Below are 15,734 nucleotides of genomic sequence, written 5' to 3' on the forward strand. Positions count from 1 at the left end.
AGGCCGCAGCGCGGCGCTGCGTGAGGGGGGGCCATGGCCAGCCCGCTGCCGCCGCCGCGCTAGCCCGCCGCGGGCTTCGCCTGCCGCCGCGGCCGCAGCATGCCGAACAGGGCCGGCCTGGACACGGCGCTGAGGATGTCCCTGCAGCGGAAATCCTCCAAGATCCACTCCGCGGCTGGTGAGGCACGGGCGAGGCGAGGCGAGGCGGGAAGGAGCGGCGGCGGTAGCAGACGCCGCGGCGGAGGAAGGAGCGTCGGGGGAAGGGATTCGGCGCCTCCACGGCCCGGCCGACCGGCCCCGCCGCCCGCTCCCCCTGCTCCTCCCCCGCCGCCCTCACAGAGCCGGGGTGTGCGGCGGCTGCCGCGGCGGGGAGTCCCTGGGGCCGACCTCGGGGCTCTGCGTGGGGAGGACGCCCCCGCGCTGGCTGGGCCGTGATGGGGTAGCACAGCTCGGCTCGCCTATGGGCACCGCGCACCCAGCACTGCACCCCGCGGGGCTGCCCACGGCCCGGCCACCCTTCAGCGCCGCTGCATCCCACTGGCACCCACCCCACAGGGCCTCCGGCCGGCCCAGCACTCACGTACACCCCACAGGGCACCCAGCCAGCAAGGCCCTGGCCAGCTGCTTGCTGCAGGGGTCAGGGCAGGTGGTAGGCAGCCTCCAGTGGATCCGTAGTCTGGGTATTCTCTTTCTTAGTTCTGTTAGTTTTTGGCAGGAAGATTCTTTGGTGAGCATCTGGTCAGAGGGCAGTTTTGCCCAGGGTACCTTGTGGCCCAGCGGGCTGGTCAGGGCCTCTGTCTTGTGGTCAGGAGTGAGAGCACCAGGCACTGCAGTGAGCTTGCAGAGAGCTTGCAAGTTCCAAGGTTTCTCAAGAGTTTCATTTAGGAAAATGTTTTCTAACTAGTTCATAAGAAAACAGACAAAAACGGAATACTTTGAAGGTGGAACTCTGGTCCCAGAGGACTTCCATTGACTTCTACAGGACCCCTTGCATTCAGAATTCACTTGTGGTCTCTGTTGTACCCTAGGGATAGATGAAGTGTCAGTGACATTGTCTGTGACTTACAGACAGGTCCAGTAAAAGGTTGAGACACCTCTTCCTGTGCAAAATATTTAGGTGCCAGTACAGTCTCTGTGGTGAGTAAGGATGCAGTATAATGCTCCTTCCTTGAATAACGAATGTACTTTTTGAAGCACATTTCCTGATCAGCTCTCCTTTGGGTTAAATCTCAGAGCACCTTGGACAGCATCTGCTGGATTGCTTTTGATGACACTGAACTGGAAGATGTCCTCCAGCCACTCGTGGCTGTTCAGCTCATGGAACCAGGCTAGAGCTGGCTTAAAGGAGAAGCCACCTTCCCTCTGGCTTCTTTGCACAGCCTGGTCACTCTAGTAGTATTTTTCTGGCTGGTCTCGCTGCTTGCTAGTAAGGACAGAACCTCAGGGACTTACGCATAGCTGCTGAAGTAAGCAGGGTGCTAAGGAAGGTGGTGTGTAGTGCCAGCTCACAGGAAGTGGTAAGGTTTCGGAGTAGGATTTAGCATATATCCAGCTTTACTTATCTTCAGCGTAAGCCATTCAGAGGAAACAATCACAGTTAAGCAGATTCCACTGTCCAGTGCTTGGGCTGTGTCCAGCTGTGACAGGGAGGCTCCTTTCCCAGAGCTGCAGTTCGACACATCTGCTTGAGTCCTAGCATCTGGAATGCAAGCCTAAGTGCCCTTAGCATAGCCAGCCCTTCAGATGCTGAATACTTGGCACTTTGAGAGTGTTTAGCTTGAACATGGGGTACACAAAGAGTTTAAACTTCAGCATTTGTAAATCATACTTGTGGATCTAGGTGGTTAAGTTGCACCTCAGTCATACCAGGTCTTCCAGCTGGGATTTATCAATACACAGCTTTAGACTTCTACATGTTGCCTTCATTTCACGTGAGTGAAATCCAAACTAGATGATACTTTGAAGAAAGCTGAGGGGTGCTGCTTAGCATTGAGATCACTGCTTCTCAGTTGTTGAACAGTGTATTTCCTCTTTAGAATATTTTTCTGAAGGGCAACAAGAATACTATCTAGTATAGGTATATATATGATCCTCATCTGTGCCCCATCTCTGGCAGTGTTCAAGGCCAGGCTGGATGGGGCTTGGAGTGGAAAGTGTCTGTGCCCATGGCAGGGGTTTTAGAATTAAATGATCTTTAAGGCCCCATCCAACCCAGATATTTCTATTGATCTATCATAGAATTATCATTATCATAATGCCTATAAAAATACATAATAGAGGTTTGTGTAACTTATTACATAGACTTATTAAAAGATATGATTGTAGTTGGCTTAAGACACCAGAGCAAATCTCTCTGACACCCAGAGAGAAGGTCCTGCCTTGCCCCTTCCCATTTCCTTTGCTTGTGTCAACATTAGCCATCAGATGGTTATATGGTCACCTGGATCAGTGCTGATGTGGCTCAGTACCAGCCTGTATGATGTCAGATAGTGGCAGGGAACAAGAGTGTTTTGCTTTTCACAGCATGCTGTGGCTTGGTGTGCAGACCTGCTGCTGTCTGTGTGGACCGAACAGGTTCTTAGGAGGGACTTTGGGCTGTGTGAACCCAACTGTGAAAGAATACCTTTGGAGACTGAGCCACTGTGTGCTGAAAAGGAGTTCAGATGTTGTTGTGGGGTGGCATTGCAAAATCTGAAGACCTTTCTGAGCTGAATGGTGTGGAGGGAGGGCTGGTCACCCTTTTGTCATCCTTAGGGTCAGGTAACCCTGTGTTCATGCACTGCAGATTTCTTGGCACTTCTGTATCTGAATATTCTACCTTCTTTCCTTTTTAGAAGAGAAGATGGTTCCTCCTTCAATTTCATGTAGTTTGTTTGATAGTCCTGTTTACTTTTTGGGAGTTTTGATAATCTTAAAGTATTGGCTTTTAGTTTGGGTTACAGAGGTTTGTTTTCATAGACTGTGTAAAGGATTTCAGTAGCTTATAGTTGTTCTTCTTTAGTCAAGAACACTGCCTCTGTGATGGTCTAATGATGTCTTTTCATGTCAGATCCAGTTGTGATTTTTCTACCCTCCTGCATTTTGTAATGTGGCTTCCACATGTACTAATACAGTATAAAATGTAATGGGTGTATTTGGTAGAGTTTTAAACCCGCTTAGCACTGGTACAAAGGACTTCACAGAAAAGCAGATGATGTGAAAAAGAGAATGTAGAGATGGCGAGTCACCTCCTGCTACTCAAATGATTGGTCCTCTTCTTTTTATGCATTTGCTTATTAATCGATTTATTTTTTTTGCTTTGTACAGCTAAACCTTTTTATTGCTGTAATGTTGTATCAGATGAGCTAAATTGATTAGATTTAAATTATTCTCAAAGAAGTCTCCAGCTCTTTACTGTTAGAACCACAGACATCAAAGACTAACTTGTTCTTCTCCTTCCTCCCTCCTTAAAGTCACTAAAAATAAGCAACTATCAATAACAAATTGGATGATTATACAATAGCATTGTTATTTTTAGGGCAAAAGTTTTCAAGTCCCAACTTTAGAGTGGATTAAAGGTACAAATGATCCTGATGTCATTTAGTGTGGCCTTTTTCAGCTGCTCAGTTGTGCACATCAGCAGGAAAATATTTTTAGTGTATCAGTAGTGACAGAATCTTCTCCCAGGACATAAGGAGCTGAAATACAAACATCATTTCATGGTATGAAACTACTCCTTTCATGCCTTTTCCATCTACACATCCCCTGAAATATTTGCTTATGTTTTATGCTGTCTGTTTGGTCTTAAGAACAGCGACTGTCTTTTAGTCTTACTCCCTTCTGACTGTAAAGGGTCTGTGTTTTTCTTTTGTCAGAGGAGTGTTGATGTAAGACTCTCTTTGGGCTACATCCTATTTTTCTGCTGTGATAGTACCTTACCACAATGACAACTGTTGGGAAGTGTCATACAGAGCAGTTGTAATTGTACATAGGTGCTTGTATTTTGCTCAAAGCAAAAGCTCTAGTCATTTACAGGTTAGACATAATTCCTATAGGTACATGTAAAACACATGGTAGCAATAGGTGAAATACTTAATCAGCTTTGCACTATTTACATATCACCCGCTGCTTCAAAAAAAAAGGTGTATTTTGATATTTTGGAGGTCAGGTTCAGGTGGTTTAAGAAGCACGGTGAAGGCTCAAGCCTTTACCATGGAGCTCACTCATGTCACCTGTACTCATGGGATAGCTACATCGTGTTCTGCAGGCAGATCAGCAGTTGTCCTAAATGCGTTTTTAAGCAAACAAACCCTATGAAATGGGCCAGTGCTGAGCTATCAGATGCCTAAAATATTAATATTTAGGTGTTTAACTAAGAGCAAAAGCCATGTTCTGCTGTGAGAAATGGCAGGTGTTGTGACAGTGAACACTAACAGAGGGGTATACTTCCTCAGCAAATGTATTTAATGCCCATTAATATTACCAAAAGTTACAGAAGCATCTAGCAAGACAGCTGCAACCATACGTTGGCATGTAGAAATCCTGCTCTATGATGAGAAATTTTTCCAGGTGAAGACTAAAGTACATGTGTGTTTATGCATACACTCAAATTGTGTGGTGGTAATTTTCTGTAAGTGTTGCAGAGCTTCTGTTTCTTTTCATCCGTGTGTAACTGGCACATCACATAGTATAATGTGCAGCTTATTCAATCACATCAAAAGCCCGACCCTATTTCCATAAACACCAGTGACAATTATGTCCTTTCAGCAAGACCTCATCACAATAACCGGTGTTTTATGTTACTGTGTTTCTATAGTAGCACAAACTGGAGTCTTCTCAAGCTATGTGAGATCTTGCTCAGCTGTAAAGGGAGGTGGTGACAGTGACGTGGCTAAGTGGAGGCCAACCTGAAATTCTGCTGTCTTGGGTAACTCTGGAGTGAGAGTTAATTTGCTATTACGATAGGAGGGAATTTAAAATACATATGCTTATGACACTGAATTAGGAAAAGATGTTGTATGCAGTTACTGTGGAACAACTTCATAAATAAACAAGGTCCTAAGTAGTGTGTCAGAAGAAACACTTTTTTGCCTTACTGTGATGGGGGAGGTGAGATTGTGAATAAATCCATTAAAGATCGAACCACACAGATGATGGGGAACATAGTTATTTCGGAGTTTGCTGAAGAGGGAAAAAAATTAACCTTCAGTTTTTAAGATTAAATTAAATAAAATGTATTTAATAAATATACCTACTCCACTGTATAGCCAATATATGAATTCTCTTATGTTATGCTACAAGACTATATTCATAACTCCACTGAAAACAGACACATGGACTGTCTGTTTTTAGGAACTATTTTTATTCCTGCTCTGCTCTCTCTCTACAGGACCTTTGTTTCAGATTTTAGTTTCCAAGCAGTATCTGCTTTCAGTGTACTTCCCTGCACTGGGTGAGTCAGTGTCCTTCTCATTTTCTAGGCAGACCTAAAACTACTGTCCTGCTAGTGTGATTTGGCAGTAATGCTGTTGTAATTCCAAGCAGGATTAAAACAGTAAAATGATTGCAAGGAAACCCACTTGTCTGTTCAGGGTCCTAGAACATCATACAATCCCAGACTGGTTTGGGTTGGAAGAGACCTTAAAGCTCATCCAGTTCCAACCCCCTACTGTGGGCAGGGATACCTTCCACTAGACCAGGTTGCACAAAGCCCTGTCCAGCCTGGCCTTGAGCACTGCCAGGAATGGGTCATCCACAACGTCTCTGGGCAACCTGTGCCAGTGCCTCACCACCCTCACAGTGAAGAATTTCTTCTTAATATCTAATCTAAATCTTTCCTTTTTCAGTTTAAAGCTATTCCCCCTTGTCCTGTCCGTACATGCCCTTGTAAAAAGTCCCTCTCCAGATTTCTTGTAGGCCCCTTTAGGTACTGGCAGGCTGTTATAAGGTCTCCCTGGAGCTTGCTTTTCTCCAGGTTGAATAACCCCAACCCTCTTAGCCTGTGTTTATAGGCAATATCCCCAAGACAATGAAACTGCACTTACTGGGTACAGAAAGCATAGTTGTTTAGTATTGCATTTTCATTGCCACAAGGTTAGAGTACAGTCTTGATCTCTGCCAACTCTGTAGGGAGTTTTTATGTGGAAATCTGTGGCTTCAGAAATCATGCTGATTTAAAGCATTCACTTTTCTTTCTGTTTTTCAATAATTAATTCTTCTTCCCTTCCCAAGAAGCTCCAATCTGACAGCTCCCATTGACTCTACATTGTGTTGTAGATGATCATCTGAAAATTCATGGCAGCGTCTCAAAATGATCACTCTCCAATTAGTTACTAATTCACAAGACATTTTTATTGTAGTGAAGACTTGCTGAGGACCCAGTAAACAATCATGTCATCCGTTTCAGCTCTTCTGGAAGATTATCAAGTAATAGACTTGCTACACAGTGGTACTCTTAGCTGGTTCATTTCTATTTGACCATTCTTCTTTGAGCTATCAAATATACCCTCAAAATAATCTTTGAGAGGACTGATTAGCTACTTGTGAAGTAATATTCTAAGTGCCTGTGTTAACTTTATTACTATAATAGATTAGTTTTGTATTTCTTTTACTGTGCCATGTTGCATTGTGGCACATTTTAATTTGTTTGTAGTAGTACAAATACAGGAATATCTGTTACAAATAGTATCTGTAGAACCTGATTGCCAACAGGTTCTTTTAAGGAATAGTTAATCACAAAATCTTTCTTGTATATACAGCTGGTAGAGCAGAGCAATATATTAGACTTTGAAAAGGCAGTTAAGCATCTCTGCATCAACACTTTTCTGCTTTTTATAAACACAAATATTTTCCTTTCAGTCTCTTTTCTAGCTAAGCATTTTGGAACAGTTGCAGGTATGTAAGACATGACATCTTTAGATAACTGATTCTCAGCTGGTACACTCAAAGGATAACTTGTGAAACATAGCTGACATGGTGGAAGATTGAGAAAAAAAGAATAAACTCATGAAGTATCAGTATCGAAAACTTTTTATTCAAACAGTTATTCCAGTATTTGGAAAGCTTTCAGATTTTTGATTAGCATTATTCCCACCTTTTCATAATGAGTTCTGTCTACTAGAAAAGTTCTGGGCAGTTTCTTTCCAGCCTAAGGAGTGGATAGCTGTCTGCCTGTTTGGAGACCAGGCCACTGGTTGAGACCCATGTCTTACCATGACAGTAATTCTTGATCCTGAACATTTTTAATGTGAATACTGGAAGATAGAATGGAGTGAGCATGCCTGAAAACAGAAGATGCCGAATTTTGCATTTCAAGCCAAGGCATGATGAGGCAAAGCTGACATACAGATTCTAATGAGTGACCCAATCTTACTACCTGTCTGCACTCCTCACAGAAGTGACATCATCCACATTGCTAGGATGTCACATACATGTATATGGCATTCAGAGGTTTTCCAGACATCTGGGGGTGTTTATTAACAATGTAGTTATCTTTGCAGTGAGCACTAAAATCAGTTTAACTTAGTGTTGTAAATCAGGATTAACACAACTGAAATTAGTGTTCCATAAGGGTGAGAAGGCAGCTTTACATCTCATTGAAAACTGACTGGAAGGTCTGATTTTGAATTCCTAATCTCTCAAATACAGATGACCAAACCCCTTTATTTGATGTAATTAAATAAATAGGTAGCCATAAAGAGTGAAAGCAAAATTGTTTATGTCCTTACAATAACACCACTCTGGTTCATTTGCTACTTTGAATAGAAGGAGGGCTCAGGTGTTATCTCCTGCTGACCCAGCAGTGTTCTGCCTATTCATGCGAAGCACAGTGAAGGCAATTTAACATCCTGTGCCTGTGAGATCTAGGAACATTCAACCAGATGCTTATAAAAAGGATATATGAAACAGATACCCCAGGCTTTTGTGTGCTTTTAAATACTCTAAGCAAATGTCACCTTACCTTAATAGATACGGTTTATTTGTAAATGGGAGACAAAAGATGCTGACAGAATACATACAAAGTCACTAGCAACCATCATAACTCTCAAACAGAGAGGTTACATCTGCATCAGTTACACAGATGGGAAACAGGACTTAATCTGGAAGCTTTAAACTGAAATCCAGTTGCCATTTACTCAACATTTCTGTATCACAGGGAAGGCTCAGCATAGTTCCTGAACTATGGTGAGTTCAGTTCAGTTTGTGAACTGAAATAAATTGACCTCAATCCTAGTGCCTTGTTTTGCAGAGGGACAGAAAGACATGAGAATTAAGGTATATAGGTGCTCCCCAGACCGGGGTGTTGTGGTTTAAGCCCAGCTGGTGACACAGAACCACGCGGCCTCTCGCTCACTTCCCTGCCCTCCTGCTCCTGGTGGGATAGGGAGGAGAATCAAAAGAATGTAAACCCCAAGGATTGAGATAAGAACAGTCCAGTAATTAAGGTATAATACAAAACCACTACTGCTAATAATAATGATAAGGGAAATAACAAGGGGAGAGAATATAAAACTAAAAAGGAAAAAAACCCCACCAATAAACACAAGTGATGCACAATACAATTGCTCACTACACACTGACCAATACCCAGTCTGACCTGAGCAGTGATCCGGGCCTTCAGGGTGAATCCCTCCAGTTTATATACTGTGCATGGTGTGCTGTGGTATGGAATACCCTTTTGGCTAGTTTCAGTCAGGTGCTGTGGTATGGAATACCCCTTTGGCTAGTTTAGGTCAGGTGTCCTCTCTCTGCTTCCTCCTGTCTTTTTGTGCCCCTCTTCACTGGCAGACCATGAGAAACTGAAAAGTCCTTGATCAGAGTAAGCGCTACTGAGCAACAACTAAAACATTGGTGTGTTATCAGTACTGTTCTCAGACTAAAGCCCAAACACAGCACTGCACCAGCTGCTAGGAAGCAGAAAAATTGTTACAGCTGAAACCAGCACATAGGGCAGAGCACCAGCCGTGCTTTATGGATTAACAGTCATATCTTGTTCCCAGAGTTTCATTAATACAAGTCTGCATCTAGAAGCCATCCTTGAGCCATTTGTCTGCCTGGTCGTAGCTGGGGGGAAAGAGCTTTCACAAGAGCTTACCAGATGTACAGGAGGAGAGAGTGCCACCCTTCTCCCTCTCCGTCCCCAGTCAAACTCATCCTAATCCTGTGCTGCCTGAAGAGTAGGGACTATTCACTCTTCATGGCTTAACTAAAATCCTGACCTTGATGAAGTTTTCCCACAATCTTCAGTAAGTAAAAAGGTTCTTATGCTCTGTTTTTGATGAAAGTAATTTCAGTTGCATATCTGAGATTTGCTTCTCCTATCTTTCAAAAAGAATTATAAATCCTCAGTAGGGTAACAGAAGGGGATGATCAGTCGAAAGAAGGAGAAAGGAGTGGCTTGCAAGATCTGAAAGATTTGAGGAGAAAGAGTTGATTTCTTACAGAAAAAGCAAAAAGATTTTGGAGGTTGGTGTCCCAAAGTAAGACACTTGGGGAAGGTGCAATTATTGGTAAATTTATTAACATGCAAATGTGCAAAGGAACTCACTGCTTTACAGTCATTTTAGGTATGTTCCACTTGAGAAATCAGACTTGGACATCATCTTGGTCTTGTCAAGCCCCTATAATAGGAAGAATTAAAAATACATTTTCTGGAAGGGTGAGGGCAATATAATTTTGTAACATACCCTATAGATCTGCATTACTGAAGGGGCCACTTTACTTGATGTTTTGATTGTGATGAAGCTTTTCAGGGCAGAACACGTCATCTCTGTTTGGCCAATACTTCTATATTTATCATGAGCTTCACAATATTTTGGTATTTTACTTATCAGGTACCAAACACAAGCCTATCAACAGTTATGTTTCTCTACATAGTCAAGAGGGAGAAAAATTATTTCAACTAAAGGATAGTACTTGCACAAGAAAAACTTTCACAGACATTTAGTCTGAAAGTAATAAGCGTATTTCTACATATCAGACAACTGTTCAGAATAGCTTTCCAACAGGAGTGGCAGGAAAGAAAGATCTAGCTTAGTCTCTACAGGACTGTAAAATCATAATAATCTGGAATAGAAAGATCTGAACATCTAAACAGGCTTTTGCTTCTAGGTCTGTGTTTTTAAGCACCAAGTAGAACCAGGAGTTTTATATGCAGAAAACAGACTGTATATACTGCTCTGGCTTTAAGAAACTTGGTATAGTGAAAGGTGTCCTAGGTTAGAACTAGATGATCTTTAAGGTCCTTCGAACCCAAACCTGTCTATGATTTTATGATTCAGGAACAGGTTGTAAAATAGCACCTACACTTAATATCTAATTTTGACTGAACAGTAATAACCATCACATGCAGTGTATTCCAGTACTGTCTGTGAAGTCTGCTGTCATTTGAGTTTCATTAATTTCTTATTCAGAAATGACCAATAATTGTTTTGAAATATAGCAAGAAGTGCATAAGGGCAGTAATACAAGAAGTGTAAAACCATGGAAGAGCACTGTGGCAGAGAGGGAGGGGGTGAGTTAATATCCCTGAATGTCCTGCCAACAGGAACAAAATAAATCAGTTTCTCTGGAAGCCGAAATAGGACAACATGAAGTCACTACAAACAGTACAACCGTGCATGTCTCTACAAACAATACATAAGTAGAGAACCTTTGCCTTTCTTTTTCTTCTTCTTTTTTTTAGTATGATTGTGTGCACAAAGAGATATAAACTCTGAGAATGTCCTGCTGCCTGGAGTATATTTTCTGACATCCTGAATTCCAGTTTATTTTTTCCCCTCTGGCCTACGGACATCTTCTGAATACTCAGCAGGTAGGACGGCCTATGTCTCCCAGCCTTCCTAATGCAGTTTATCAAGAGCTGCCTACTGTGAATTGTAACATACACTATTAACCTAAAGCCCAATAACATAGATGATGCTTTCCCTAAATGAATGCCAGGGAGCCTTCTATCACAGGTGTGTGATGGCCGTCTACACAGCATCTTCCATACACAACATCTCCCTGTTACCATGCCCTCTCTTCTGACAGAGTATATCATAAATACTGGCAAAATCCCAGATTTTACAGTAGATTCAATAAGGTCTCTTTAGTTGCAGGATTACCGTTGAAAGCAGCTGATGATGAAGTCTGTTTTGTCTGATGGTAGATGTACCTGCCATTGAAGTCATTATCCGTTTCCATCACTGACTTCAATGCCATCTCCCTTATATGTGCTTACCCACACTGGTTCTGGTAGGAGTTCAAGTTAGATGCAAAGGATTGTGTCTGGCATGGCACTAGAGAGAGTAGTAAGTGTTCCAAGCCTCAACTGGAGGAGAGACCTCAACAGTCCTAAACTTTCACCATCAAGAAGTTCATCCAGGGCTCCAAAGAAGAAAATGATTCTGCAGTTCTCACCACTGGATGGTTTTGTTGAAGTTTTGGCATGCCAGCTGATTACCTAAACCTTTGAGGGCTTTCTGCCAAAACCCCAAAGAGAGAAAAATGGGAATAAAATAGCTGCCATAATAGGTCTGTTATTATTTTGTTGAGACAGTGCAATTTTGTGTTAGTGCTAAATAGCATGGGATTTAAATAATTTAGTACTCCTTTTGATACTTTTTGGTTCATTAGACAGGTTCCCAGATTCTGAGCTCTGGCCATTCCTGCTATGATAACTGTTGTTTTAAGAGAGGTTAAACTTTTGTCAGGTTATGAGTGCTGTCTTCTGTGTAGAGAGATCTAACAACCAGAGGAAAGGGTTAATCTTACACCTTCTTCCTACCAGAACTTTCTTCTTCTTTAATTAAAGTCCCTTGTAAGACAGCCAGCACTTTACACACAAATGTTTGCTGAATTTTTGCCTTATTCTGTTACAGGCTACAAATCAAATCAGAACATCACTTTTGCCCTGATAGGATGATAGGATTTATATTTTTATGGCCCAGTTCATGTCTAGACAGGGCAAATGGTACTATTGGAGTGCACACCATCATTAACTGGGACTCAGCAGCTGTAAACAACCGTATTTTTTATTTTCATCAGGATTAGCACATGAACTAGCACTCAGTAATAAAATATTAGTACCCTAAGCAGAAGCCACATAATTTACTGAGATGGAGAAGGACAACAGTGATGTGATAGCTTCTGCCTTCATAGGGATCTAAAGCTGTTTCACCTCAGTTCCAAGTATTTTGTCGTCAGTGTCTCTGGGGCAAGGGAGTAACTTTAATTATCTACTTCAAAAGGTCAATATGAAGATTACAGGCAGCTGAAGATTAGAGGATAGTGCTAGGAAATAGAAGGTGGTATGCAAAAAGGTTTCTTTAGTCAGGTAAGTTTGCAGCCATTAGGGTTATGTTTTCTTGTAATTGTCATCTGCCTTTGGTGGTGTCATACCTCATGAAAACAAGTACACATGGATATTCTGGAAAAAACAGAATATGACCTTTTATTTAATCCTTCATTTCTCATAAAGGTTTATTTTTACAGGAGCATTTTATAAACTGGATTTTTGTAGCTTCCTTTTTGTTTTTTGCATTATTGTTTAAATAGCTTATTAACAATGATTCCACTCCTACTTAAACAATTCTAAGTTGATATATTAGTTTTAATAGACTAAAATTTGAGAAGAGTGATTAACAACCTGAAGAAGGGGGAAGGGAAGTCCTGCATTAAGAAGATTGGCAGTGCTTCAGCTAGAAGACTATGGTGTGACTGAGGCTATAGCCAAAAATAGAATTGGATTAACAGAGGAAAGGCAAGTAGCTAAAACTAAGGTCAAAGCAGAAACTGATGCTTTAGAATCATCTCATACACCAAAAGATAGAAAGAGATACTCAAGGAGTTTCCTATTATATACAAATGGAAAAGGGAAAATCAGTTCACACTCAGCAGAACTGTGAAAGAAGACTCAAATAATAGAGATCAAGAACTAAACATTAATATATGAGAAAAAAAAAGCAATAACCTTTTCTGGTTGTTTATACAGATTTTAACATGCGTAGTATTAGTCATAAAGAAAATAAGCTGTAATAATGCCAACACTTACAAAGTCAAAGGAACAGTAAAAGTAAATTGTCTGAAATCTCATTCAAGTGAGGCAACATAGTGACCACTGGAGCTGCATAGCTTGTACCTTAATTACTCACCTAAAAGCGGGCTTAAGTAGATACAAGTTCTACCTGATGCCAATTATTACAGCTCCATTTACACTAGTGAACTCCAGCCCCTTAGTTCATGGGTGAGAGAAGCTAATGCACACATCTAAGAAGACTTTAAAAGAGGAGAAAGGAAGTGGAAGGTTGTATCTGTAGAGGTTTTGGTAGAATAAGCTATAGCATTTAGGAGGCTTGTTCTTCCTTTCAGCTTTGGCTTTCAGTCAGGTAAGGTTTTTTTAGGGTTTGAGGGGAGGGAAGGTTGTAGTTATGAGGTAATGTTTTGTTTGGTTTTTTTTTTCATGCATTCACCTTTAGTGCTCTGAGGTAGATGCTGACTATCCTTAATCTTTTGGGTTTTTTTTACTGTGGAAAATCTGAAGGCCTGTTTTCCTGATAGGAAGTCTTATAGAAGTAAAGGCAAAAAGTCTGCTTTTATTGTAATGGTTTTGTTGTTTTATCTATCATTAGATACTGCTTGGTAAAAGTATAGCTAAAGCTTAAACCTTAAACCTTCCTTAAACAGGAAATAACTATAAAGCTTTATCAGAATAATTCCTTCATGTAATTCTGTGTTCCTGTTGCTTTTGTCATGTACACTTAAACTGTGTGACTTGAGCACTAGAGTGGTGGTTCTCAACAGCTGCATGGCAGGAGTTATGTTAAAGATGAAAGGTGTACTTAATGTTAGAGACTCCTTCAAATTTATTTGGCTGCAAGAGGAACTGTTATTTTAAGAATGAGCTCAATATTATGTTAGATAGAAATTCCTTCCATTCAGTGCTTCTTCTGTTCACAGTTAAGTAGAACAGCTATGTAGAAATAATGTGGTAATAATATTTCTGAAGACCTTTAAACATGGTATAGCAAACTAAAGCTTATCCTCTGGGGACTTCTGCTCATAGGTGAGCAAATATCTTCTGTTAATAGTAGTGGAGGGATGAAAAAGAAGTCTTTTAGGCTTTCAAAAAAAAAAAGTTGTATGGAATTTGCTCACAGTAGTTATTTGAGAGAACTTGTTACTTGCTTTCATCTTTTATTTAAAAAAAAAAGAAAAAGTGAAGCTTATACTAGGGGGTGGGAATTACTGTTTCCCTTTCAAAAGGTGTCTCCTTCTCCTTCATGGAGGAGTGAGAAACTTGAGCAACCTGCATCTAATCCTGGAAACTCAGCATTGTCTGAAACTCTGTCCTGAAGAGCTTAGAGCCACTTTTGGCCTCTTAAACTGTTCCCTGCATTGAATAGAAGGAAAGAGAACAGTGACTGAAGTCTAGCTGATAAGACTTTCTCAGGAATGAAACAGCTGTGCCTTGATGGATGCAGTGTCAATGGAAATTGAGTCAGCTAGGTAGTGATGTTCAGCTTTCAGTGGTGGTTGGTTGGTTTGGGCTTTTTTCCTTTCCTCCCCAGGGCTACTTTTTTAATGAAAAACTGCTCCAGTACTAGCACATGAGTCATAAGTGTAATTTCCTCTAAATACACAGCAGGCTGTGCAACAGTAGATAATTAAATATTGAAAGGGTCTGTGATTCTTGTCTTTGCTCATTCTGGTAGCAGTTCCAATAAAGCACTGCCCCTTGCAAACAGGTACTGGAATGCCTTAAAAGTGACAGATGGATACAGTGCAAATATACTTAAGCCTCATCAGTGATGGCATAGGTCAAGCTGAATCCTGATTGGATAGAAAACAAACACTTAATGTTTTGGCAATGACAAGCCTTGTGTGAACTGTATCAGGAGACACGTATGGTCATAGCCCCAGCTGCTCCAGTAAGTGTAACTCTGCCTAAATCAAATTAATTGTCACCAGTCTGCAGCAGTTCAGGGTCTCATCTATAGGCTTCCCAGAAAAATCTGTAAAGCAAAAGAACGACATCTTTTGGAGATCAAGCCACTGATATTATCTTTCTTCCCTGTTTTTAAAGAAAGAGTTACTTTTAAAACTCATCCAGTACGAATGCTGCAGACAAGATAGCTGTTCCAGGAAGAATAACTAGTGTAAGAAGGCTGGAATTTTTCTAGTAGAAATTCTTCATTGGGGTAAACTTCTGTAGCTATACTTGCAGTATAGGACTTCAGCATAACAGTAGTGGGTGGGTAAGTAATACTTAACACTGCAGTATTAAAATAACTGGCAATTACAACTTTCATATAATGTGCTTCAAAGGGAAAAGGAAGGATCCACATGAGGTTCTAGTTCAATAAGCTTTTTTATCATCTGTGATCTGATCTTCTGACTGAGCTGTAGAGTAGGGATGAGACTGGCTGATACTGCAAAACCTCTTATCCGTCAGTAGTGCTCTCTTCCTGCAGGGGACAGGCAGAGGCGTGTGGTGGCAGCATTTATCTTGTCCTTGGTTAAACATAGAACTGCTGTTGAATTTTCTTGTTTGGAAGCCTGTTTATATATCTGCTACACTAAAAATAAACTTGTCCTACGCTGAAGGTTTTTAAGTTCATAAGTCTGTCCTGAGATTTGTGCAGATGTATGTCTTCATTAAGCTGCCTTAAATATTATGAGCTGTGTTCTGGTTTTGGTTGTTCTTGGTGATACAGATCACTTATAAACAACAGGAGAGGTTCCACACTAAATTATTCAACTGGTGCTCAAGGCTG

General features: G+C 41.2%; 1 protein-coding gene across 2 annotated transcripts in view; it reads left to right on the forward strand.

Annotated features, from left to right (window-relative positions):
• ATP8A2 (ATPase phospholipid transporting 8A2) overlaps positions 1-15,734 on the forward strand; it is a 323,111-nt gene continuing 307,377 nt past the window's right edge. Inside the window, exon 1 of one of the 2 annotated variants that reach the window (XM_057399592.1) lies at positions 1-178. In XM_057399592.1, the coding sequence (XP_057255575.1) occupies positions 100-178 (79 nt within the window). In that variant the 5' untranslated portion in view covers positions 1-99. Of the gene's footprint in view, positions 179-13,246; positions 13,347-15,734 lie in introns of those variants that run through there. The other variant, XM_057399594.1, reaches the window with a different exon arrangement.

The sequence above is a fragment of the Pezoporus wallicus genome, unplaced genomic scaffold (assembly GCF_028554395.1).
Source record: "Pezoporus wallicus isolate ANWC-B61680 ecotype Strahan unplaced genomic scaffold, APGP_CSIRO_Pwel_v1 scaffold_6446, whole genome shotgun sequence".
In the NCBI taxonomy this organism is placed as follows: Eukaryota; Metazoa; Chordata; class Aves; order Psittaciformes; family Psittacidae; genus Pezoporus; species Pezoporus wallicus.